General features: G+C 49.4%; 2 protein-coding genes and 1 long non-coding RNA gene across 6 annotated transcripts in view; 2 read left to right on the top strand and 1 right to left on the bottom strand.

Moving 5' to 3' along the window:
* Positions 1 to 5,101, top strand: part of CACNA1G (calcium voltage-gated channel subunit alpha1 G) — a 129,265-nt gene extending 124,164 nt beyond the window's left edge. Inside the window, exons 39-41 of the mRNA XM_068150968.1 lie at positions 280 to 449; positions 4,061 to 4,111; positions 4,268 to 5,101. Coding sequence (XP_068007069.1) covers positions 280 to 449; positions 4,061 to 4,111; positions 4,268 to 4,915 — 869 coding nt within the window. The 3' untranslated portion in view covers positions 4,916 to 5,101. The remainder of the gene's footprint in view (positions 1 to 279; positions 450 to 4,060; positions 4,112 to 4,267) is intronic.
* A 477-nt stretch (positions 5,102 to 5,578) lies between these two features.
* On the bottom strand, positions 5,579 to 16,706 carry LOC137447473 (uncharacterized). The gene is made up of 3 exons (XR_010988875.1): positions 15,997 to 16,706; positions 12,852 to 13,012; positions 5,579 to 5,977 (listed from the first exon to the last, which is right to left on the bottom strand). It is a non-coding gene; the product is annotated as an uncharacterized lncRNA (long non-coding RNA).
* The window catches only part of ABCC3 (ATP binding cassette subfamily C member 3), a 39,343-nt gene continuing 31,345 nt past the window's right edge, over positions 15,227 to 23,224 (top strand). For all 4 annotated transcript variants that reach the window (XR_010988874.1, XM_068150969.1, XM_068150970.1 and 1 more), the window contains exon 1: positions 15,227 to 15,320. Coding sequence is in view for 3 of the 4 variants with exons in the window: in XM_068150969.1 (XP_068007070.1) it covers positions 15,291 to 15,320 (30 nt within the window). In the remaining variant the exon portion in view is untranslated. The remainder of the gene's footprint in view (positions 15,321 to 23,224) is intronic.

Here is a 23,224-nt window from a genome sequence, read left to right on the forward strand (position 1 = left end):
GGTCCAGATTAATTTCTAGTTCATAAGCTCCTGTCCTTAACAGGACCTACTCCCAGCTGTGTTGGGGAACACTGCTGAGAAAAATGCAACAGCAGATAATTTTGCACTCATTGATTGGCAGGTGGGAGATGTTCCCAGTCATGGAGAGCCACTTGCTGCACTCTGGTTTTGATGTGCCTGGTCCAAGGTGCAATGGAGCAGTTTGGTGTAAAGCTGCCTGAGACTGGGACGCAATGCCCGGGGGAAAATGTCACCTTGTCCTCTTCTCCCTCTTCCAAGGTTCGAAGGCATCGGTGCAGTCGCAGCCAGCAGACACCAGCTCTCTCCTGCAGATTCCAAAAGATCATTTTCACCATGCCAGAGCTCGTGACCATTTTGTGAAGGAGGGCAAAGCCCAGGTGGGCCCCCAGGTGCACTCCCCTTCTGCTGAGAGGCTGCTCCGCAGGCAGGTAAGCAGGTTGTGCCCGTGAGGTTTGACATCATCGCGTTTCCAGGTTAACCAAGCTTGAAGTTCAAGGAGGGATTCACAGAGAAGCCTCCAGAGAACTGTAGTTCTCCTGCAGAAATAAAAGGGAGGTTGATGGATTTTGATCTGAAAGCCATCCAGGAGTCTCCAAAGAATGTGTGTGTTGAGTATCATCTCCTCTGGCACCATGCCTGAATGTTCTCCACATTGTTAGCACTTTATTTTTTTCAGTCCTCTTCATAAATGCAGCCAAATGCTCCCCAGGGGCTCGCTAGGGTTGAGGAACTAATTCTTAACTGCTGTGATTTTCTCGGTGCTTAAAAGGACACAGGGACAGCAGGCTCCATCCCAGGCCACCCCTCCTTTGGCTCCTCTGGTTTCTCAAAAGGGGAAGACTGTTTAAAGGAAGCCGGATGTCTCCTGTGCAAACCCCCCATGGCAAGCACACTCCTTGCACAGGGAGAGCTGCCCAGATCCTTTTGAATCTCCTGTGTGCTTTTGGAAAGCTTGAGTGTATGCAAACCAGAACACATCTTATTTAGCAACTGGTTTTATCTCTGGTTTGTTGTGGGGTTGGGTTGTTGGGTTTTTTTTGCCTGGCATTGATTTAAATCCTGACTCAATCAAAGGTCTAAGAGATCTAATCAAAGATTCCACTCTGGTTGATTGGAAGCACAAGTTTAAATTTATCTTTTTTTCAGTAAAATCCTTGTGCTCCACTCTCAGAATTTGAAGCATATTTGGTTGTACAGCTGAGCCAGGAGCAGAGGCAGGTCGGTTACCCAACGCTGCTTTCTCCAGTAGCTTCCTGCCTGATTTTATATACAAGAAATTGATCGGCTCTGGTTTGTTTTTTTTTCCAAAGCAATTTCTTTCCTGCATAAAAATATTCCCTTTTCTTTCATCTTTTAATCAACATTGACAAATTAGGCAGTTGATTCATTAAGCTCTGAAGATGAATGTGAAGTGCCAAGGTTAACAATGACATTAGCCTGGATTGCTAAATTGACAAAAGAAATTCCCTGCATGTGTTTGCCCGCACAGGGCTGGCCACATACCCCAATCACTGCTAATGGGGAAACTAATTGATGTCAGGATTCCAGTTCATAACCACTCTGTCCTGCCTTCTAATGAGTAACAGAGCCCCACTCCTGAACTGATCTGTCCTGCATGAATTACCCTGGTATAGCTGTCTTCCTCAACCTCCTTTTGTTCATGTCTTCAAAGGCTTCTTTTTCTAGCTCCTTTCTTGTGGTTATTCCCCTCTTTCCCCTCAGTGCTCTTGCAGTGCCATCTCAGAGAGGCAAAAGCTCTGGGACAGTGCACATTGTCCCCAGGCTGGACAGACCCTTCTGAAGGTTAGAGAGGTGGTGGCTTGGGCATACTCCCAAGCAGCAAGGAGCAGCTAAAGGGAGCAAGTGAGGTTGCTCCTGGCAACAGGGCAGCATTGCAGTTAGTGTTAATTGCAGTCTAGGTGGCCAGACACTGTGAAATAGTCCTTAAAGAGGCAAGATTACCTTCACACCCTGGCACTTCTGCTCTCTTCTTGGCTCCTTTCATTGCCACCACTGATTTGTTACTAGCACATGCCAGCAGCTCAGAGGAGCACGGTGTGCAGTCCCTCTTTTCCCGTGGGTGCACATACTGCATGGAATTCTGACCTGCCTTTGTGTTGTGTTTTCTTTTTTCACTCCTTCCTTTCCCTTTCCTTTTCCTTTCCTGAATCTCGGTGTAGATAAATCTTGTCCACCACATACCTGGTCCATGCACTTTCCCCCATCACTAAGCCCATGGTTTAACCTCCCTTTCCCCCACGAGTGCTGGAGAGTGGACGTGGTCCCTGCAGTGCAGCTTAGACGCCTGAGGGTCTGACGCTGAGCGGTGTCCTCGCAGATGAAGATGAGTGGCTCAGATGCTTTGGGAGGACATTCTCTGCTGAGGAACATGCTCCTTAGCATCGCACAAAGGCTTTTCTCCAGAGGAACTCTACTTGAAATTAAATCTATAGTGATTTCTGTGGTTCCAGGACTGTGTATCCAAGGTGTAGCTCACACAAGCTGTGGCTACTACAGGTGTGCACCCCAGTGGGGTGGCAGAGGGTCCTTTGAATTTGCAACCAACCAGTGACACATTTGTACAAACAGTTACTTCTAACAACTGCCAGAGATGTCTGTGTCACAGGGGAAGGGCACGCTGGTGGCACTAACACTGTCCTTCTGTGCAGCACAGGTTGGTGTGCAAGCAAAAGTAATGACAGTAATTACTTTTTGCTTCTGTGTTCTACTCTCTGTGGTCCCTGTGTCTTCTCAGGGTGTGAGAAACGCTCCCTAGAGCTGTTGGCTTTGAGGAGATCAGGATTAGCTGCGCTCTTCGCTGTGGTTAGTTGCCAGCATTATGCTGTAAAATGTTAACTGAAAGGATTCAGCAGCACTGGACAAGATCATTTGCTGTAGGAAATGCTCCCTCGGCTCTCAGAGCTGACAAGGGGAGCCCTGTGTACAGGGGAGCATCAGGCTGCTGTTTGTCTGCTCACAGCTGCACGCTGTAGCTGATGAGAGCTGTGCCTGCAGAGACCATTGGGCTCAAACCATCCTGTGGGACAACTTGTATATGAATTTTAAGATAATTTGGGGTGATTGGTCACAAAAGCATTCCTTAGGATGAAGAATTTAATCTCCTCACTTCTCTAAAGGACTGAGACCAGGTATATGCATTCCCTCCAAATTACTCTGTGAAGTTTTTCATCTTTAAGATAATTTCAGAGTCTCATCCAAGTGAGACTCTGCCTTTAAGGGCTGGCTAATGTGGCTGATTTATAAACCCTTTTGACAAGGGATGCAGTGCAGTGAAAAGACAAAGCCTTCAGAACATGCCATCAGTTCTCCCTGCCAGCAGGCACTGATGCTGCCTACAGCTCAACAGCCAAGGCAAAATGTGCCTTAGGAAGCATGAACTTGAACATCAGAATAAGCTGAAATAATTACAAGTCATTATTTGCAGTAGTCTAGCTTTGGTCTCCAGTTTTTCCAGCCCCCCTGCCATAAGATGGTGCAGAGTTGTGGTTCCAGCCTGGCCACCAAAGCCAGGGACAGGCTGTCCCCCTGACACTGGTGCAGAGCCACTAGGGTTGCTCTGGGCAGCCTGCCCCATGCCCTCCACCTGAGCTGGAGAAGGGGATGCAGAGGCTCATCTGCACATCCTCTCTCTCCTGCCCCTACCTGGGCTGCCAGAATCATAAATGGCTTTGCTCTAGCCTCTCATCCTTTGCACAAGAGCCTGCCTCAGCCTGGGTGGGGATGCTCTGCTTTTCAGCCCTGCATCCTTAGAGGAGAAAGCTGGAGGTCAACCACTTGGGAGGAACAAAGGGCCAGATTCTGCTGTCACTTACACAGGGGCAAACCCACAGATCCCCAAAGCATGGGAACTGGTAGAACCCAGAGCACAGGCAGAACCCAGACCACAGGCTATTTATTGTAGGAGCTGCTGGGTCTGTGCTGAATGCCCTGTGGATGGTGTCCCTTGTCTGTGCTAACCTGTGCTCTTTTTCTTGCCTGGTGACTGCCCCCTGCCCACTCGTGGTGCACTCTGATGCAGATGGCCATCCAGAATGACTCTATGGACAGCAAGGAGAATATCCACACTGAGGTGAGTGAGCTCCCTGACCCAAATGTTCCCACTGTGCCCATGGAGGAGCCATCAGAGGCTCTGATGCCCTCAGAAGTGAATGAGGTGGCTGCATGGAGCTGGGCAAGCGCTGGCACACGGCAGCTTTCCTACACTCAGTGTCATGTTTCAAAGCAGGCACCAGCATCGTGTGCTTGTGCAGACTCCTGTCAGGAGACACCTGGAGACTCAGTGGACCAAGAAGTATCTGAAACAAACAGCTCCTCGGAGCCTTTCACTTCAGAAACTTGCACAGCCTCGAGTGCCTGTTCAGAGGTTCAGCCTCTCACTCCTAAGAGGAACATGGGCAATGCTGGCAGCATGACCTTGAAGGACCTGAAGAAATACCACAGTGTAGACACCCAGGGGCTTCTAAGAAAGCCTCTTTCTTGGTTAGATGATCAAAGGAGACATTCAATAGAAATTTGTTCAATGGAAAACAGCCCTCAGCACCATTCCATATCCAGCTCTTCTGGCTTCATAAGTCAGGTGGTAAGTGAAATGGAAAGCTTGCAAGGGTCACGGCAGAAGAAAAAACTGAGCCCTCCATGCATATCTATAGAGCCCCCTGACGGGCAGGGTTTGCTGCCTAGAGGTTCCCACAGCATCTCTCCCACCAGTGCAGACATTTGCTTGAGGCGGCGTGCTCCGTCCTGCGAATCCAAGGATTCGATGGACACGGGGGATTCCCTGCTTCCAGACAGTATGTCAGCATCTCCTACCCCAAAGAAAGACTTGTTGACACTTCCTAGCTTTTCCTTTGATCAGCCGGAAATGGACCCCTGAGTTACTTTCTGTTGGTGCCAAACATTTGCCTCCTTTCACGTGACAGAAACCAACCAACCAACAAAGACAGACAATGACAAACTGTGTTCCAGAATGGCGCTAGGTAAAGCATTTCCAAAGAGAGATTCAAGAAGCAGCTGGGCAGCAGAGTGGGTTAACCTAGGTCACGCTTACCTGAGCATGTGCTCTGCTTAGGTAGAAGCAATACAACGTGCAGAATCTCTGTGTATATTATATTTTATTAAATTAATTGAACCTAGTAATGCGGGATGTAGTACATTTTGTGACTAAAGACTCCTCTAGTTTTCTCCTATTTTAAGTCTCTCAGAGTGTTTCTGAGATAAGGTTGGGGTTTTTATGAACATTTTAACCTAAAGATACATATTTAATCCCTCCTTTTTTTTTTCTTTTTTTTTTTCCTTTCTCCTTTTTTTTTTTTTCTTGGTTGCTGTTTTGTTTGGTTGGTTTCATTTTGTTTTGCAAAGCACAAAATGTAGCCAATTAGTGCATTACAGAGGAAATGTATGCCACAGCTAGCAGTAAATAAGGATTATTTAATGTAATTTATTTTCCCCCTTGGACTTCGATGATGCTCTGTGAAGCAGCTCGTTTGGGTAGTAGAGAAATGCAGTGGCAGTGTTTAAACAAAGGAATGTTGCAGTCTTAGTGCACAAGGACAGGGAGGCACAAAGCAGCGTGGTGGTGGATGCCTGAAGGTGGTGCCCAGAGCCCTTTCCCTGCACGCTACACAAGCAGCTGCAGGTCTGCCTTGGTGACTCACCCTTCAGACCTGCCTGGGAAACTGAGGCCACCACAGCCAGTGGCCACTTCAGAGGTGTTCTGCAGTGTCTCCCAGCCAGATTGCTCCTCCTGCTAAGCTTCAGCCTCCGGGAGCCCACTGCTTGCAGAGGAGCTGCTCCTCTCTGCACCCACACGGAAAGGTCCAGCCCAGGTCCAGCCCTGCAGCACCGGAGTGCAGGGCAGGCCAGGCACGGCAATGGCTGGAGTGCTTCAGAGTGATGCTCGTCCCTCAGCTGCCTTGAGGCTGGTCAGAGTTGATTCCTGAAAGTGAAAGTCATGTGCTTAAGTGTTTGACAGAGTCGAGGCCTGCTGCAAGTTCACACGCAAGATCACACGCAAGGTCACAGGCACCGAGTGACCCTTGGTTTTCTGTACAAAAGTCAGGGCTTTGGCTACCACTGCTAGAGCTAATTTTCATACCTTGACTGTAACGTTCTTTCCAATCTATCAAAAGCCTTAAGCAGCAACATCATGATACAAAGCAGACAAAACCAGAATCCATGTCCTTAATGGCAGTCATCTCAGCAACGAATTGTTCACCTCTGTGCTAAGGCCCTCTGCAAAAAGCAATCTGTACAGCTGGGTACAGCCCAGGAGCCACCTCAGCTCCGCCTGCTTCCACACCTCCTGCTCCGCAAAGGACTGATGGAAACCAGATATTAACTTCACTCAACCTCCATGAAATCACATTAAGCTGTAGGCTAAATAAGTCTCTGCAGGCATGGTTTGAAGTGTGTGAGTAGTCACAGGTTTAATGCTGCCTACATGGATAAGGCTTTGCTGGATCGTGTCTCAAACCAGCACAGGAAGAGGAGGATTTGTGCTAATTCTGTCAGTCGGGAGTCTGTAACTTTCTGAGAACTGCTGATCTTCTCAAATCACTACAAGGTGTTGATGTGCAGCCCTTCATCCATCCAGAGATCAGACAGTTACCACTCCATGGATCTGCATTAGCTCCAAGCATACATGCAAGAGGAAGATGCTGTTTATACCCAACAGCCTACGTGAGGTCTTAAGCTCCTTTCTTTTCACTTGAGGACATTCACTGCGTAAACATTCCCTATTGATTTACATGTCCTGCAGAAATGTAAGGGCTTTCAGCAGAAGTCAGGCAATCAGGGTACTTGAGGTAGGAGGATTAACATTCTGTGCTATTTACCTCAGTTAGATTAATTCTTGGCTGGGACATTTCTCCCCTCTTCCACACGGCCCACCCAGAGGCCACTCTCTGTGATATGCCAGTCCAAAGCCGGGGTTAAGCCAGTTTAAAGCAATGATTTCGAACAAACCTTTCATCAGTTCTTCCCCCAGACCACATTTAAGGAAATAACAAAATTATAGTGTATTAAGCCTGAGAAACATTCTTAATCCCTTTTTGGTTTTACACTCGTAACGAGCCTCAGCTTTTCCTTCCGCCAAATAATTTGGGAAAATAGCTGGGCCACTAAAATTGCTGACCCTGGTTCCTTAACAATCAGGATTGCGTTTGGAGAGCTGGAACGACACAACTTGTGTGGTTCCTTCCTTACAAAAACCCATGGAATGTTTTGCTTGAAATCGTGGCACAAGACAATGGTGTGATGCTAATCCAAATGCTCAGCTCCAAATGTATCAGAAGGCTCAGAGGCTCTTCTCAGTGCTCGGAGTTTTGCTCCCTAGCAAAGTTTGTGGAAGCGAGGAGGGAGTTTCCACCACAGGTGAATGTCAGTAAGGACCAGCCCATGAGAAACATCCATGGCAATGCATTCAGGAGAAGAAATCCGTGTACAATAGTTTGTTTTCTAAACTGGCTGAGTGGTTTTCTAGATGCCCTTTTGAAAGACAAACACAAATGAACTGCAGTACGTGCAATAATCTTGAGAGAATTTTAAATACCTTTGGGGGGTTTTATAGAATTTGACATTTTTTTAAACCAAATGTACAAAATCCACAGGAATTCTGTAGAATGGTTCTGTTGATAGAATTTTTTATATTTTTGTAGAAATCTATAGAGAAATTGTTAAAAGTCTGTGTAGCATCTTGGGAACAGAAGCAGCTCTTATTTACAAGTTTCTTTTCGTAAACCTGGAGCCAGACCTGCTGCACCACAGCTCACCCAGCCTAGTTTCAGAGCCTGCATGCTGGTGGCGGGTGGAAGGCAGCAGCAAAGCTCAAGGCTGCTGCAGTTGCTGCTGTTTGAGGACTGTACCCAGGGACCACATCCACCCCCAAAGTCCAGCCCCTCTCCATGGGCATGGTCAAGTAGTCACATGGCTATCCAGTTCATTAAAGCACACCAGCACTTTACTACTGTGGATTTACTGTATACAGGTGGGAGGAGGATAATCTGCTATTGCCAGTCTGACACAAGGGAGGGGGAAAGAGATTGCAGTTATGTCTGGAGAAATGTAAATTCCATTCCTGCAGCCCCTCGCACACAGAACTGATTTTTCGTAGCTCGGTTACAGACCATTTTTACTGGAGAGATCTTGGAGGAGGGCAAAGGAAATGCTGTTTTTGACTTCTGTGGGTTGCACTCAGCACAAGGTTTATTCAAGGGGAAAAAAAAACAAAAAACAAAAAACAAAAACAAAAAGAAGAAAACAAAAGTGTTCCTGTTGTAAATGAGGCTATGCCCCAGTCTGCCCTTTTCTGCCCCTTTGGCTACACTAACCCTGTACACTACCACACGAGGTGAGTAGAGTAGGCACAGCACCCTTGCGATGTCCGTCACAGCCTAGTATATAGTAGAGAACTTTGTATTTAATAGGTAATATATTGGTATGCTGGGTCCGGTGTCTAGGCCAAAAGGAGGCCTTTTGGCCAGGGCAACACGAGGTGGTGTTCATGGGGAAAACTGGGTTAAAATGGTCCTTTTTTAAAAAAAACAAAAGAGAAAAAAAAAAAAGACAAAAAACGAGTGTAAATCTTTACAAATGACAAAACCAAATGTGTCCTATTAAAAGCTTTTGAAAAGAAACCACCTGTGCCCCGCTCTCTTCTGTTCCTGATGATGATCAGCACCCTCCAGAGGCTCTGAGGGTTGCTTGTGTGCTGGCCGTGAGCAGCTGGGCAGGCAGTGGCCGGCAGCCGGTGCAGCTGCATCTAGGGAAGTGGTACGTCAAATTTCCTTCTTGCTGGCTTACTGGGATGTGAACTCAGCCAAGCTGCCTGCTTCTGGAGAGCAGTGTCCCACCGCAAGGGCTGCGTGCACAGCTCCTCCTTCAGCCACAGCTCTGTGAAACCTTAAAGCAGCCGCACGAGAGAGAGGGAAGGGCTGCTGGTGCCTTCTGCCTCTCAGGTGTTCCGGAGACACAAACCAGCAGCGCTTAGGTGTGACTCCTGCCGGGACCCCCACCCGCCAAAGGAGGTAGGAAAAAGCAATTTGTAGGAACGAGCCTGGCTCCCTTTATTGCCACCGTGCCAAGGACCGGCTGTACACAGCTGCTAGGGGCTGAGGATCCCCCAGGTTCCTGGGCTGTGCCTTGGCAGACCGAGGTCCGAGCTGCCCTTAGGGCCGCCAGCCGCGGACAGCCCCAGTGCGGGCCGCGGGGCCGGTGTGCGGTGCGCAGCGTTCTGCTACCATCTAGCGGGGACGAGGAGCGGGCACGGACAGCGAGGGCTGGGGCGCTGCTCCTTCCTTTACCGGGGCTCTGACACTCCGGCCGCCGGGGAACGGCTAAGAAGGAGCCTGCAGAGCAGCTCTGCCTGCCCGTGAGGAGCTTTGCGTCGTCCCAGCAAGGTGCTGCAGGACCGACGCAGAGCTGAGACAGAAAACAAATGTAGGCAGATTCGTGTTCCTGCGGGGGGGCTCAGCCACTGCGTGGCTAACCGGCCCCTGCTGCGGCACAAGCAGAGGAAGCCTTTCTCCCATGTTGGGGAGCACTGTGCCAGCCAGTGGAGCCATGCAGCAGAGCCACGCATTGCTCCGTGCTTTCAGAAGCTGCTGGAAGCCAGGCTGGTATCTCCCCTCCCCAGCAGCATGCCTATCGGCTTCTGCAAGGCCCTGGGAGACAAAGGTCAAGGGACAGGCCTAGAGCTGCCTAGCATCTCTGGGGCTATGGCATCACCTAAGATGACAGAACCATAGTCTGGTTTGGGTTGAAAGGGACCTTTGAAGGTCACCTAGTCCAACCCCCTACCAAGGGCAGGGGCATTGTTGATGGGGCTGCTCAGAGCCCCATACAGCTTGACCTGGAATGTGTCCAGGGCTGGAGCATCTATCACCTCTGGGCGACCTGGGCCAGTGTCTTACTACCCTCAGTGTAAAATGAGATGCTTGTTTGTCCTTGCATAGGCTTGTGTCTGCCCCAGAGCACATATGAAACAGCCTAGCATGCCCCCCTCCCTCTACTTGCCAGTTTGTGCCAGTCCTGCATGGGCTGTGCACTGATCCATAGCCTGTGAGCTCAGGTGGAGTGTTTAACCTCTGCTTAGCTCAGCGTGGGAGGATAATCAAGCAGGCCTTGTGCCAGCTTAGGAGGCTTGTGCTGGGTAGCTCAGCAGTTCGGAGACACTTGGGCACAGGTTGAGTGCCTGTCACTAGATGACAATGCCATGAAGTTGCTTAATTGGGGCATTTGTTCTGCACCTGAGAGCCCCTGTACCTGCTGCTTCTGTTTGCTTTGAAGTAGCCTTCAGTATCATGGGTGAAAGCCATTGCCTCACAGGCAGTGTTGCACTGGAGGGGGGTTTTGTGTTGTGTTCGGTGCTTCAGGTGTATTTGCAATGCACTTGATAATCCTGTAGGATCCTCTGGCATTTTCTGTTCCTGCTTGAGTCACTGGATGCTGTAACTGGCAAGCTCTCAAAGGTCCTGAATAGATTATCTTTCTGTAGCCATTTAATACCCTCAATAGTGCAACCAAAGACCCCTGCAGCTCCAGCTGGGAAATGAAAGGGATGGTTAAACCACTTAATTACTTATTGTGCTAGCAACTATAAAGAAAGCAGGATCCAGCTGTTCTGGGGGGAAACAGGAAGAAGTTAATATTGGAGTCATTCTACAAGCAGAAAATACTGCAGGGGACAGCATGTACTGTGACACCTGCACAGGGCAGAACAGCTCTGCTGGGTGCTGCCTGCTCAGAGGGGCCATGGAGTGGTGACTGCTCATCCCAGCAAAGCAAGACCTGATGTCTGCATTCCTGCAGCCACTGAGCTCTGTGAACATTTTGCAGTGAAATCATGAACAGACTCAGCCTCTTGAAACTAGGAGGGGTTTGTGGGGTGCCCAAGGTGGCAGAGGAAGGGATGAGCTGTGACAGTTGTGTTGGAGGCTGAAGTAGGATAGTTTGGGTCTTAGCTCCAGAAGGCCCAGGTTCCAGTTGCTGCTGTCTGTGGCTGTCCATCACTCTAAGCGTCTTAGAACCACCCACTGCAGCTGAACCACCCACAGGCTGAGGTGTGTTACACCTGCCATGACTTCCATCAATCTCTATACACATTTGGGAGCATGCTTGTGGAATCATCTAGCCCCTGTGCAATCAGAGTTTGTCTGTTTGCTGCTAGGGCAGCTCCAGACTCCCTCTGGGAGGATGGAGGCAGTCCTCAGCGTATCTAGATTCTTCTCCTGTTCAGCACCTTGGTATGAAATGTGGGTGCACACCTGTAACGAGGGCAGACAGTATCACGTAGGGTGTTGTGGAGGAGTCCTTCATTGTGCTTTCCAGAAATGAGGAAGTTAAAGTTAAATCCTTCCCTGCAAGAAGAGAGAGGCAACACCACTGGCTGTTTGAGAAGAAACCTGAAGCCTGCTGCTACCCAAGCAGTGCTGACATTTAGCAGTTTGTTACAAGTCCACAGCTTACACCTGTTAGAGCAAGGTGTCATCCCCTTACAGAGTAAGCATGGAGGGCCTTGCTGTGAGTGCTGCTCTGGCAGCCTCCTTTCCTTTGCCATCTGTAACATGCGTGTCGAAAAGGATCTGTATTTCCTTTAATTATAATCGATATGGCAATATTATTCAAAGTATTGATAACTTTTATCAATGTGAAATGTGCCAAATGTACCCAAAGGTTCGATGTATGGTCAGAATATATCTGGGCCACTATAACAATTTGAACAGTTGTATGCAAACTGGGTGGAGCTAACAGTAAGAGAATACCCCCGGAGCGACATGGCTCTCGACCACGGTGCGGGGGGAGACTCACAAGGACCGTTATGCCAAAGAGGCGGTTAGTTAATTACTCACAACTAGTTGTGCCCAGGTAGGGAGTGCTGCTGCTGTGTATTAGAGGCTTTGGGGCACTCCTGCGCCAGGCACAGCGGGTTGCCGGCAGGGGATGGCTGGTCTGGCTTCAGCAGACGGTGGGCTGTTAACGATGCTATTGTGACGGGTGTGTGCTTTGTCCTGGGTGAACTGAGGCACGGCAGAATCCTGGTCTCACGGGGAAGCAGGCTTGGCTCCCACTCCTAAGCTCGTGGCTTCTCTTGTAGCTTGTGGCGTGTATGTTTGTGGCTTTACCCCAGGTGCTGGACTGGGCAACTCAAGGCTATGCAACTCAAGGCTATGCAACTCAAGACAGTTTAAAGCCAGACAAGATCCAAGCGTTGCCAAGCACGCAAGGCTTCAGCAAAGCTGAGCAAAGCTTAAGCAAGGGACAGGCAACTAGAAATCAGCCTGTATATAAATCTTGCCCAAGATTGGTTGGACCAATAGAGCATGAAACCAGCACATAGTTACCCAATGGGAAGGGGTTCTGCCAGGCTGTGGCCGGAATAGATACCCTTACCTTTATACAGGGTTGTTTACCAGACATGCATGGTCCTGACACCTTTGTTCCTTTTCCTATGTTACCCTGGCTTTCTGCAGGAAGAAGGGGAGAGAGTGTGACCATGTCTAGACTCCTTAGTGTCTGTCTGGGTTTGTGCTGGGGCTGTTTGGCCCTACGTAGCATGATAATGTGACACCTCTGTGGCTCTTGGAAAAGAAGCTGAGCCTCTGCTGTTCGAAGCAGGGAAAGAAGGGGATACTTCAAGTCAACTACCACAAAACTGTGACTCCCAGAGCTGCCCATGCCCCAGCCCTTCCCAACCTCAACTCTAAATGTCCTTCTTGATACAGATTTCTTCAGCAGTTTTTCACACCTCAGTTTGCTCTGAGTGCACCTCCTGATGATCTGCAAAGCACTGTGAAAGGCAGCCTGCCCCTCACCTGGTTCTGTGCGTTCACAAACAGCTTCTCTCTCAGGCTGCCTCCTGTCCTGCTGCAGCTGATAGCTGCCCTTGAGCTGGGTGTGTCTCATAGGCGCTGCATGATGGTGTTGTCTTGGCCTGCTCTGGTTGTTAGCAGTTGAGAACTCATTTCTTGTGCAGCTGGCATGGAAAAGAGGATGCAAATCCATCACTGCATGAACCCAGATCAGATCTTGCCACTCTCTGGAGCAAATGTCCACTGAGAAAAGGGAGTTCATGACCTCCCTGACGTTTGCACCAAAGGTGCCGTTCAGTTTCCCTGCACAGTCTGCCTTCACCTGGGGGAACATCCCAGCTGTGATGACAGGTTCTAGGTACATCTGTCTCCCTTTCCATCATCAAAAGGGAACAGGACCAAAGTGAGCTGCCTGAGATAGTGCTTCAGGCTCTGCTGTGCGAGCAGGTTCAACAGAATCCAATGCCACAGCCTTTCCCAGGAGCTTTTAAGCTTCTCCCTCCATGTTGTCTGTCTGGGACTTTATTTCCTTAATTCCTACCTTTGATTTTTCCCTCTGCTAGGCTGTTTTGCCAGACAGCACCTGGAAGCCTGTAATTACCCTGCAAAGTCAGTGCAAGCTGGCAGAATCTGCTATGAGGTCCAGGCTGACTGCCTGGTGGGTCTCCTTGAGCTCATGTGGGGTCACACAGGGAAGCTGGCACCTCAGTTGGCACCATCTGATCAGTACCATGATCAGTACCATCCCTGCTTAATGGTAAGGACTGCTACTAGAGGCAGAAGCTGCCCACCATGAGTCAGGAGCATGAAGGAAAAGGTAGAATCATTCAGGACTTCAGGGTCTGTGAGACCCAGTGTAATTCCCTAATCCAGGACCTTTCTCCATGGATACCATGCAATAATTACACCAAAGTCAATAATTTAATTGGGGATTAATTCAGACTGCACACAGGTCAGTGGAACTGTGCAATACACTAATAAAACAAACCTCTTTCCTCCTGTACACACAGCCTGTGGCAGCTGGCGGTGAGTTGCCTCTGTTATCTCTGATGTTTTGTAGTGCCAGAGCTGGTCCTCATGCAGGGCATGTTCTGGAAACACCAAGTTCTGCATCTTGGTGCCAGAGAGAGAGAGGCACATTCTCAGCACCTCTCTTGGAGCAACTGTTCTTGCAGGTTGCTGCAGGAGAGCAGGTTTAGAGGGCCATAGAGGAGTCACTCCCAGCTACTGCTGACTTTTCTTGAAGCTTTTACTGTGGTGCAATTCCACCAAACAGAAGTTTGGATGCACAGCTTGCAAACACAGCCCATGACATCCATAGATCTCCTTCACCTGGTTGGCTTAGGTTCCTCTAGCACTTCCTAGAGGGGGTTGTGAAGTGATTGTGCTGCTGGTCCTGGGTAAGTCTGAGGTTGCAAATCTATTAGGCAATTACCTGAAAACCTTATCTTGGGGAAGATCTTATCTTTGTGCACCAGTAAGAACAGTGTTCTTTTACCCAGGTTATAGTAAAACTCTGAACCAAATCCCCAGCATTGCTTATGGAAAGCACCTGGCTTCCCCTGATAGTGCTCTGAGAGGCTGTCACCCCATCTGTCTTCAGTGGTCTTCCTAAGGGACCAGCAGAATATTTTTTCTTTCAGGATGAAATATTTTAGGGGCACAGCAATACTGTGCTTCTGAACTCTCTTTTCTGGTGAGCATTATCGACAACACCCTTCTGACTGGTGACCCTTCAGCAAGGAAGGAAGCTCAAGTTCTTGGAATATTGAAATAGGTTTGTGGCATAAGGGTGCTTCATGTGTGGTGATGTTCCCGAAGCAGGTGCTGCAGCAAGTGGGTGGACAAACAGCAGGTGCTGGAAGATCAATAATGCTATAGAAGTCCTGTCCAAGAGGAAAGCAAACACTGCTTCTGCATCATGGGGAGGTGAAATCTCGATTGTGTCCAAGGTGCTGCACTACAGAACCTGCTAGTTACACATATATGTGACATTTAATGACTGAAAGCTTTGGCTAACAGATCCATGCCGCTGGTTTGATCACGTCTGCAGTGAAAGCAGTCAGCGGGAAGGAAGAGGCTGCATATGGATGGGTGAGGGAGGCAACCTCACCCTTCACAACTCCAAGGGGAGATAAGAGTATCTCCAGGGTGTCAATGTCAGCCTGGCTGGTCTGGCTGGGTGAATAGGGTCCCCAAACCCAGCAATGTCCCAGCCTGCAGTCCCTCAGCCTGCCCTTCGCTCGCGTACGAGGGTCACCGATGTCCCCTCCAAAAGCAGGGGATTCGCTGCGGCGGCCCGGGGGCAGCGGGGCGGCGGCTCTGACACCTCCCGCCGCCGACGGGGAAGGCGGGACGGGCCACGCCGGGCCCGCCCAGGAGGGAAGGAGCCGGTTTCCCCCGTCCGGTGCCCAGCGTGGGCCTGGAGGAGGCTCCGAGGCCATGGAGGCTTTCTGCGGGTCCCGGTTCTGGGTGAGCAGCGCGGCCGCGCCGCCTCCCGCAAAGGAGGAAGCGGGGCAGGGAATGTAGCGCGGAGGGGCCAGGGAAAAGTGGGGCCGTGCCTCGTCCTGCCCGCAGCTTCCCGGGGCAGGAATCCGTTTGCTGGCCGCGGCGGGTCCGAGGGGCCCGGGCCGGGGCGGGCAGGGAGAGGCAGGCTGCGGGGCTGCATCTTCCCGGGGCTGCCGAGCCCCGGCCGGAGCTGGGGCAGGGCCAGCAGCGCCTCTCCGCGATTCAGCATCTCCTGACCGGGGCAGGACCCTACAAGACTCCATGCCACGGCAGGAGTTGGGGTAGTTCTTTCAGTCTTAGTCCACTCCTGGACCTCGTAGCGAGGTTTCCTTCGGAGGGGTCCCATTTGAGCCTTGCTGTTGCTCTTCAGGGTCGCTCTGAGGAGTGGGAAAGTGCAGCCTTAGTTCCGTGCTTTGTTGCTGCTAATGAGGGATGGGGCTGCGGCAGCGAGGAGTGGGCGCAAGGCTCGGAAGGCAGCAGGGACTGCTGTTAGTGTTTGGAGCCGTCAGCCTTTTGGAAAGGTGCAGTGTTGGAGCAGAGGGTTAGGAACCGGCCGCCGCCGAGGGTGTCAGCGCTGTCACAAGGGTTAGGGCAGTGCCTCGCTGGGGTGCAGCCTCTCACTGCGCGGTGCAGGACTTACCTCGGACCACACGAAGCCGTGGGGAGCTGAGCACGTTTGGTGAATCCTGAGCTTCCCTCCAAGAAATCGGTCTTTGCAGGTCCCTTTTTCTTCTGTTGATTTAGCTCGGGGGGTGTCAGCAAAGATGAGCAGGAATGAAAAGGAAGGTCTGAAGATGAGTCAGTGCTGGAAAGCTATTAAAGGACAGCACAAGCAGTTGGCTGTGAGTGCTTAATGCTGAGCTCCGTCTTCAAAGGACTTATTTCAAAAACTGTCCCAACATTACTTTTTGAAAGAGGACTTAGGCTCCTAAGCCCCTTGGTTCCATTTCTTTGCTCAGTTTCAGATTCTATTTCCCAGCACTTCGCATGCTCGCCGTGGCAGGTAAGCTTGTTCCAACAAGTAATTTCACCTCTTCTTTCTGCTCTAAACACAAACCAGGAACAAGCGCAAACAGATCAACACTACACATCAGGGTACAGACTGCTTCCAGCAGCATATCTTTGCTTCCCAGGGAAGGTTTGTACAGCAACTGCTCTGCATGGCCAGAGCTCTTGATAAGAGATTTTTGACAGGTTAAGGTAAAATGTTGAGGTGGTTTTGCTGGTTCTAAGCACAAAGTAAAAGCTTCATTCTGGACATCATGCAGCACTGTTTGTACCTTTGTGGTGCTGTCTGCCATTTGCTGCACTCAGCTGGTGCCTCCTGGCTTTAGTATTGCCAAGGCTTTTCAAAACTAGATTTGCAGGGAAGATAACTGAATTAATAAACATTATTTACAGCATAAATGATGGAGGAGTCTAAATGTGTTTAACAAACCATAAATAGTATTTTAAAGGTGCACCTTCAGCCTTGCTTAAAGTAATAGTTCAGGTGTGAGCAATGCTGGTTGCTCTGAAACACAGAAGCTTGGCCTGGCAGGGGAATGTGTTTTCTGACCCAGTCTGTGAGGGACAATGCCAGGCACATGTTACAAGGATCTTCAGACACTTTTGTGTGTGTAACTGTCACATCTGCACACCCCAACATAAAATGCTATCAAGGAATGAAAGATTGAATGAAAAGAGGTGAGCAAAGGGCTCCTTAAATGTAGACCTGTTCTGTTTCTTCAGAATGATCCAGGCTTGCTTAGACTCAGAACAACCTTCTGTCTGTTTAATTGGTTCTAAAAGTGGTGCTCAATAACTCTGTTGAACGGGAACATGGGACCGCATGGCCAGCAGACAGGAATCAGTGATCTTCAGTATTTCCTCTGCTGTCAGGAGTGTGTGAACTGATGTAGTGAGAGGGTTTAAGTGGTGACCACATAGATGGCAGTCAGCTCAAAATGATTTGCTGTGCAAATCTGGTGTTCCCTAAGACCCCAACGGTGGAGGCAGCTTTTTGCAGTACACCCACAGAAGTGTGGGTTTCTTGTGCTGCTGCATGCTCAGGAAGGGAGAGCAAGGTGAAAAGCAGCTCCTGTCCTCTGCACAACCTCCTGGTGTGCAGCCTTGCAGTTCAGATCCATAACCTGATAAGATGTGGAGCAATGTTGCCATTCACTTTTATGTAGCTGCTGAACTTAGAATCTTTCCCCGCATTTTGTGGGATTCTAGATATTTTTGGAAGCTGAATGACATACTGGTGTCAGTCTTAGAGCTGTTTAGAGTGTAAGGAAATGTGCTGTTCCAATTTAAACAGCCCTTTGTTTGGGATTTTAAACCCACTAGATACTTTTCTGTTGAAAGGAGGTCAGAATCCTAACCAAACAGTTCAGAATTAATTCCTGCAGATGTTGACGTTGAAATATATCGGCTTGAGCAGACCACTGATTCGTCTTGGACCTTTTCTGGCTTATCAAAAGTGTTAAGGTTTCAACTCTTCACCCTGATGCAGGGTGGGGAATTCTGCTGGAAATATCAGCAGACTGGGTTTTTTCTGTTTGTGCTGAGGCAAAATAATTTCCTGTTCAACCCATTTCAGCAATAAGGAACTAAAGGAAACGCTGCCGGTCCCATTAGGAATCCAGAGCTTCTGGCTTCTAGCTACTGCTTTACCTGTTGGACGTGGAATCAGCAAGTCAGTAATGCAAATATAAAAGAAGAACAAGCAGAACATTATTTTTCCAACTGCAGCCTGAGCAATCTTTTTATCTGAGCTGTCTGATTCAACTGGCAGCTAACTGTTGCTATCTGCTAGCAGCGGTCCCACGCCGAATGCCTTTCACAGCAGATGAAGGTGACGGCGCCTACCCACGCAGGGCAGGCCTTGGGAGTGTTTACTATTGCCCATAATTACCTCCTGCTTATTGTGCCACGTATTTGGGGTGTGTGTTCTGCTAGGTGTGCTAATTAACGTGAGCCACAATCTCTCGACCTGAGAAGCAGATACTGGTGAGTTATTGCTTTTTTGTGGCTTATGCCTTCCGCTGCAGTAAATCGTGAGCGGTTCTGCTGAGGGGACAAAGGCATCTCCTGGGCAGTGCTTGCTGCAGAAGTGTTTTGGCCCAGTGACCAAACCACAGGAGCCCAGAAGACTGAGTTCTGTCCCAGTGGCCTTGCTGGGACTCACACTGGGGAAGAAGTGGCAGTCTGGCTGCTGTGAGAACAGAACACCCAGTGGCCTGCAGGAGGTGGGTGCTGTTGGGATGCTGGGATGTGTGAAGACCTTAGCTTACAGGCAGTGCCTAGGCTGAGGCACCAGCTTTGGGTTTGGTGTTGGGTTGTTTTTAACAGCATAAATAGGAAGTGGGAGGACAAGTGGCAGAGTGCTTCAAAGGGATCACAACCTCTCGTCAGCTATGGATGAGATCCAGGCGTGTTCCTTTTCATCCTGCTTAGCTGTCAGAGCTCAGTTTCCTTGCCTATTCTGTGTCTTGATATCCTGACAGATGTCTTTTTTTTTTTTTTCCCTTTCCCATGTGAAGTGCTGGCTCCTTCTTCATCCAGAGGCTCTTGAGTAATTCAGCAGGAAGTTGCAGCAACTCTCAAAAGTAAACAGCACCCCAGCCTCATCTCTGAGCTAGTCTTGTACAAGCACCTTTAGCCTCTACTCTGTGGATGTTCCTTCACCTTGAGTCATTCTGGGAAGCCTTGGCAGATGTGGGTTAAAAGTCGTGCTGCTCTCTGGAGATGCAGCTTCCTGCTCAGCAGCTCAAAGTGCCACCAGTCTGCCCTCTGCATAATTTCCCCTTTTGCTTCCTCATGTGTCTTGCTGGATTTCTTTTTGTCATTGAGAAGACTTAGGATAGCTGCAGTAAGAAAGAAATGTTTGTGTCAAGGAAGAGGACAAAGTGCCTCTGGTAACATGTACAAGGTTGTTTAACACACACCCCACACCCCCCAGTTTATGTGATTTGGTCCTAGATTAATAATAGAGCATCAGGCTTCACTTATTCCATTTTGTTCTCAACTGAATTAGTTCAAGCAGAGGAAGAGCAAAGCAAAAGGTGGTAGCGAATCATTGCAAGGGAAGGAGGGATTCTGCAGTGGGATGGCATGGCCCAGACTGGCTCTTTTCTATGTGTTGGCTTCCCCTTCTTCCCTGTGTGGCAAAGACAATGCTCAGTGTTTATAGACATGGGGACTGACACAGATCTCCACAGCATTTTCAGCTGCATCCAGCCTCAGGTAATTGAGTCCTGGTTCTGCAGTTCTCTTCACAAGCCATCATGTCAGGTATCTGTATTCTGTCTTATGCTGGGTAGGAGATCCAAACAGGTAACTTAATGTTCTCCTCAGGCATCAGATCTATTAAGGAGGCATTAACAGTGCAGGAGAATGGGGGCAGATGATAAGATTATCTTGGCCAGCATCTGACCAGCATGGGTGAGTCCCATCTAGATTTCTTGCTTGCAATTCCAGAATTGCAGGAAAAACTATTTCTAGGGGGAAAAAAAGAAAAGAAAAGAAAAGGTAAAAAGAAAAAAAACCACACCCAAAACCCCAGCAAACAACACCCCAGGGGAGAAGAATCTTTTCTGCCCAGGTGCACTGTGGCTTTGTGGAAGGTGGCTCACAAAGATAGGGACACAAAAGCCTGCTTATCCCTCACTTCCATGCCTGGGGATGCTGTGATATGGGGCAGGTGCAAGATCCCACCGTGCTGTAATGGAGGATTAAAGCCCCACAGGGAGACTTCTCTGCAGCAAAACTCAACTGTTCCTCCCTGGTCACAGCTCTGACCATTGTAGCTTGAGAGACACAGCTGGCAGATGTAGTGTCTGGGACTTAGGAATACTGCAGAGTCTGCCTCCTGAAAAGAAATCATAGCTGAAACAAAAGCTGAGGTCCATGAGAAGCTCCTTGAAGTAGAGCTTTGTTAAGCACTACAGTAAAGAAGATCAAGCATTTTGAGATGGGCCTAATCTACCTGGTAGTCAAACTGCTGCACTGCTGGAGATGAGCCCTTCCTCCGTGGGCAGGTGTGTAATGTATTAAAATGAAGAGACTATGACTGTTTAAATTTTAATTCTAAAAAAATTCCTTTGAGAAGCCTATTAAATGGATCTTTGCTTTTTCCAGGAAGCTATAGCTCCATTTGTCTCCTCTGCTCCATGGCTGTGAAAGGCCACTCTGTTGGCACACTGTTTGGCTGAGCAGAAGGGGAGCAGAGGGCAAGCAGCCACAGATCTTCCCAGGAGTGCAATCGGGGGTTTGTGGACCCAGCAGCCTTGGTTCCACGTTGGGTTTGTGAGCTGGCACCTTCTCCTCATGCTGATCTCACAGCAGGGTGGGAGGTGAGGGCAATGCTGTGGATCATTTACAGTAACATCATCTGCTGGGCCCACAAAGCTGTGAGCTGGAACAGAGTAAGAGGAGAAGGAAAACTGTTTCAAATGTCGAAGTCATTTAGTTCCAGATGTAATAATTTCTTTATTTTCTCTCTGAGAATAAATTTGACACTTCTGCAATTAAAAAAAAAAAAAAAAAAAGAGAAAGAGAGAAGTAATCCTCCTTTGTGAGGCACTGAGCTCTTCAGAGCAGCACTGCCTGGGCAGGTTCGGCTCAGGGTGTTTGTGCAGACCATGGCTGGATGTGATTCGTTTAGAAACACGGAGCTTGCGGGGGTCAGAAATCGAGTTTGCAGCTTCATGTTTACATTGCTTAGTCAGAACTGGAGAGAAGCTGCATGCAACTGATTTGGGGTAAAGCATCCAGCACAATTCTGCCTTTGCTCTGCTGTCTCTGATGTGTTCCTACCCTATCACCTGAGGCCATCTTTTCCGTATCTCTGAACTTTTTGGCTTCACAACACTTGCAGGGCAGGATAGGATAAGAGAAGAGAGAATGACTGAGAAGCTGTGGGGGGCACAGGAGCAGATGTTCTCCATTGGGGGTACCTGGAGGGGTGCTTTGCAAGCTCCTTTTCTGAAGCTACTCCTGTGGGTTAGGGCCAGGCTGTGCATTTCACACTTTTTCTGAGCAAAGATGACTGAAATAAGCAGGTTTGTGGCCTGGGAGCTGAGTGTGGTTTGTGCAAATGAACTCTGAGCTTGCCTGTGCTGCAGAAGCTTGGGTGAGTCTGGGTGAGGAACCAGGCTTCATCCTGGCATTGAAGCTCAGCAGCACCCAGAACCTCTGGCTGCCCTCTAGCCTGCTGCTGTGTTTGACTTGGTGCTCCCCTAATGAATGTCTCTGCAGCTGCAGAGTGGTGCTTGGGATAGCCATCACCTGTGTCCTGCTCTGCCAAGCCCCCACACTCCCAGCCTTCACTGGGTACTGAACCTCAGCATCACTGCAAGCAATTTGTGGGTCAGAGCAGCACTGATGAGAAGGTTTTGGTGACAGTTCCTTTTATTGTTACTGTACAGCAGCCCAACTGCAAGGGCCAGCTTCAAATGGGAGTCAGGGTGGGGAGAAAATAGAGCAGATGCCACCTCATCTACAGCTGTTTCAGCTGTTCCTATTTCTTCTTAAATGAGCTGCATTCATTATGATCTTTGAATTAACTCAATTCCTTTCAGCTGAAAAGAGCTGAGATGGCTCAAATTAGGGATGTTCCCCCACACCCACCCTCGCACTGGGCTGAAACAGGGAAACCCACTCCTGTATTTGTCCTTGTACAGGGCCATAGAAAAGGCAGCCCAGAGCACAGAGCAAGGCTGTATCAGGAAGAGGTCTCAGGTTACTGCCCTTAGCCTCCCTGGGGGCAGTCCGCTGGCAGCTGTGATGGATGCTCTGGGATGAAGTGGCCTTTCTCAATGTCTGCTGCTGGATGTTTCCCCTTCTGAGATGCCAGGTGATGGTCACAGAGCTGCCTGCAGAATGCTTTCCGTGGGCTTTCCTTGACGTGGACCCTGGGACAGAGCTGTGATGCAGAGAGGAAGGGGAGCAGCTCTTGGGGCAGCACAGAGCCATGGACCCTCTGTGCTCTCCAGCATCAGCATTTCATTAGTGAGCCCAAAGGAAACCCTCCAAGCCAGGCAGCCCAAGGCAGATGTTTTCATTCTCCATCCACGTAGGACCCAAGAAGCACTTCATCCTGCTCAGTTTACCAGGTCAGAGTTCAGAATATGGAAGGGCAAAGCCTTGAAGGTAGGAGTCAAAGAGCTGCTGTGTCCCTGTGGCTGTTGCTTCTTGTGTTTGTTCTCATGGGTGGAGTCCTCCAAGTTTACTGCTGGATGGAAGGGTTGTTCAGCAATGTGTAACAGCCCTGGCTTGGTCACCATCGAGTGTGCTGAGCCTTCATGTCATGTTCTGACTTAAAATGAGCAGTTTAGGGTCAGAGTAGATGTCGGATGTATGCTGCCAGTGTGATGTTTACAAAGCCAGCTCTGTGAAAGCAGATCCCGCTTGGTGAGAAATGTGGTAACAAACACAACTTTCAGACTCCCAGATCCAAAAAGAGCAATAAAAGTTCACAGCAGAGCCCCCTGCTACATGGCACAGCAGCATTAGTCCACTGCAGGCCACTCTTAGGCAGAGCAAGCAACGTGCAAGGAATTGCACTGCTGCAGCGTTTCAGGCACCATCTCCTAGCAGGAACTCTCTTTCTGTGCTCAAGGAGGGGAAGAGCCTGGCTCTTAGAAAACACCAATCCATTGAAAGGGCAAAGCAGATCTGCTCCAGGGCTTCTTGTTTGGCTAGTCCAGGATGGAGTTGGACTTGGGAAACCATTCCCAAGAGAGCCAGTAGTCAGCTCTGTCACCTTGGAGTTAGGGTTCTCCTCCAGCTCCCTTCCTGGTTTCCCATGTGCCGTGGAAGCAGCAGACTCTTGCTGGTCACGGGGTGGGTGCTGCTGCTTGGACTTTGATGTGATTTTGGAA

The sequence above is a fragment of the Melanerpes formicivorus genome, unplaced genomic scaffold, assembly GCF_026170545.1.
Source record: "Melanerpes formicivorus ecotype bairdi unplaced genomic scaffold, bMelFor1.0.p_v2 SCAF_21, whole genome shotgun sequence".
In the NCBI taxonomy this organism is placed as follows: Eukaryota; Metazoa; Chordata; class Aves; order Piciformes; family Picidae; genus Melanerpes; species Melanerpes formicivorus.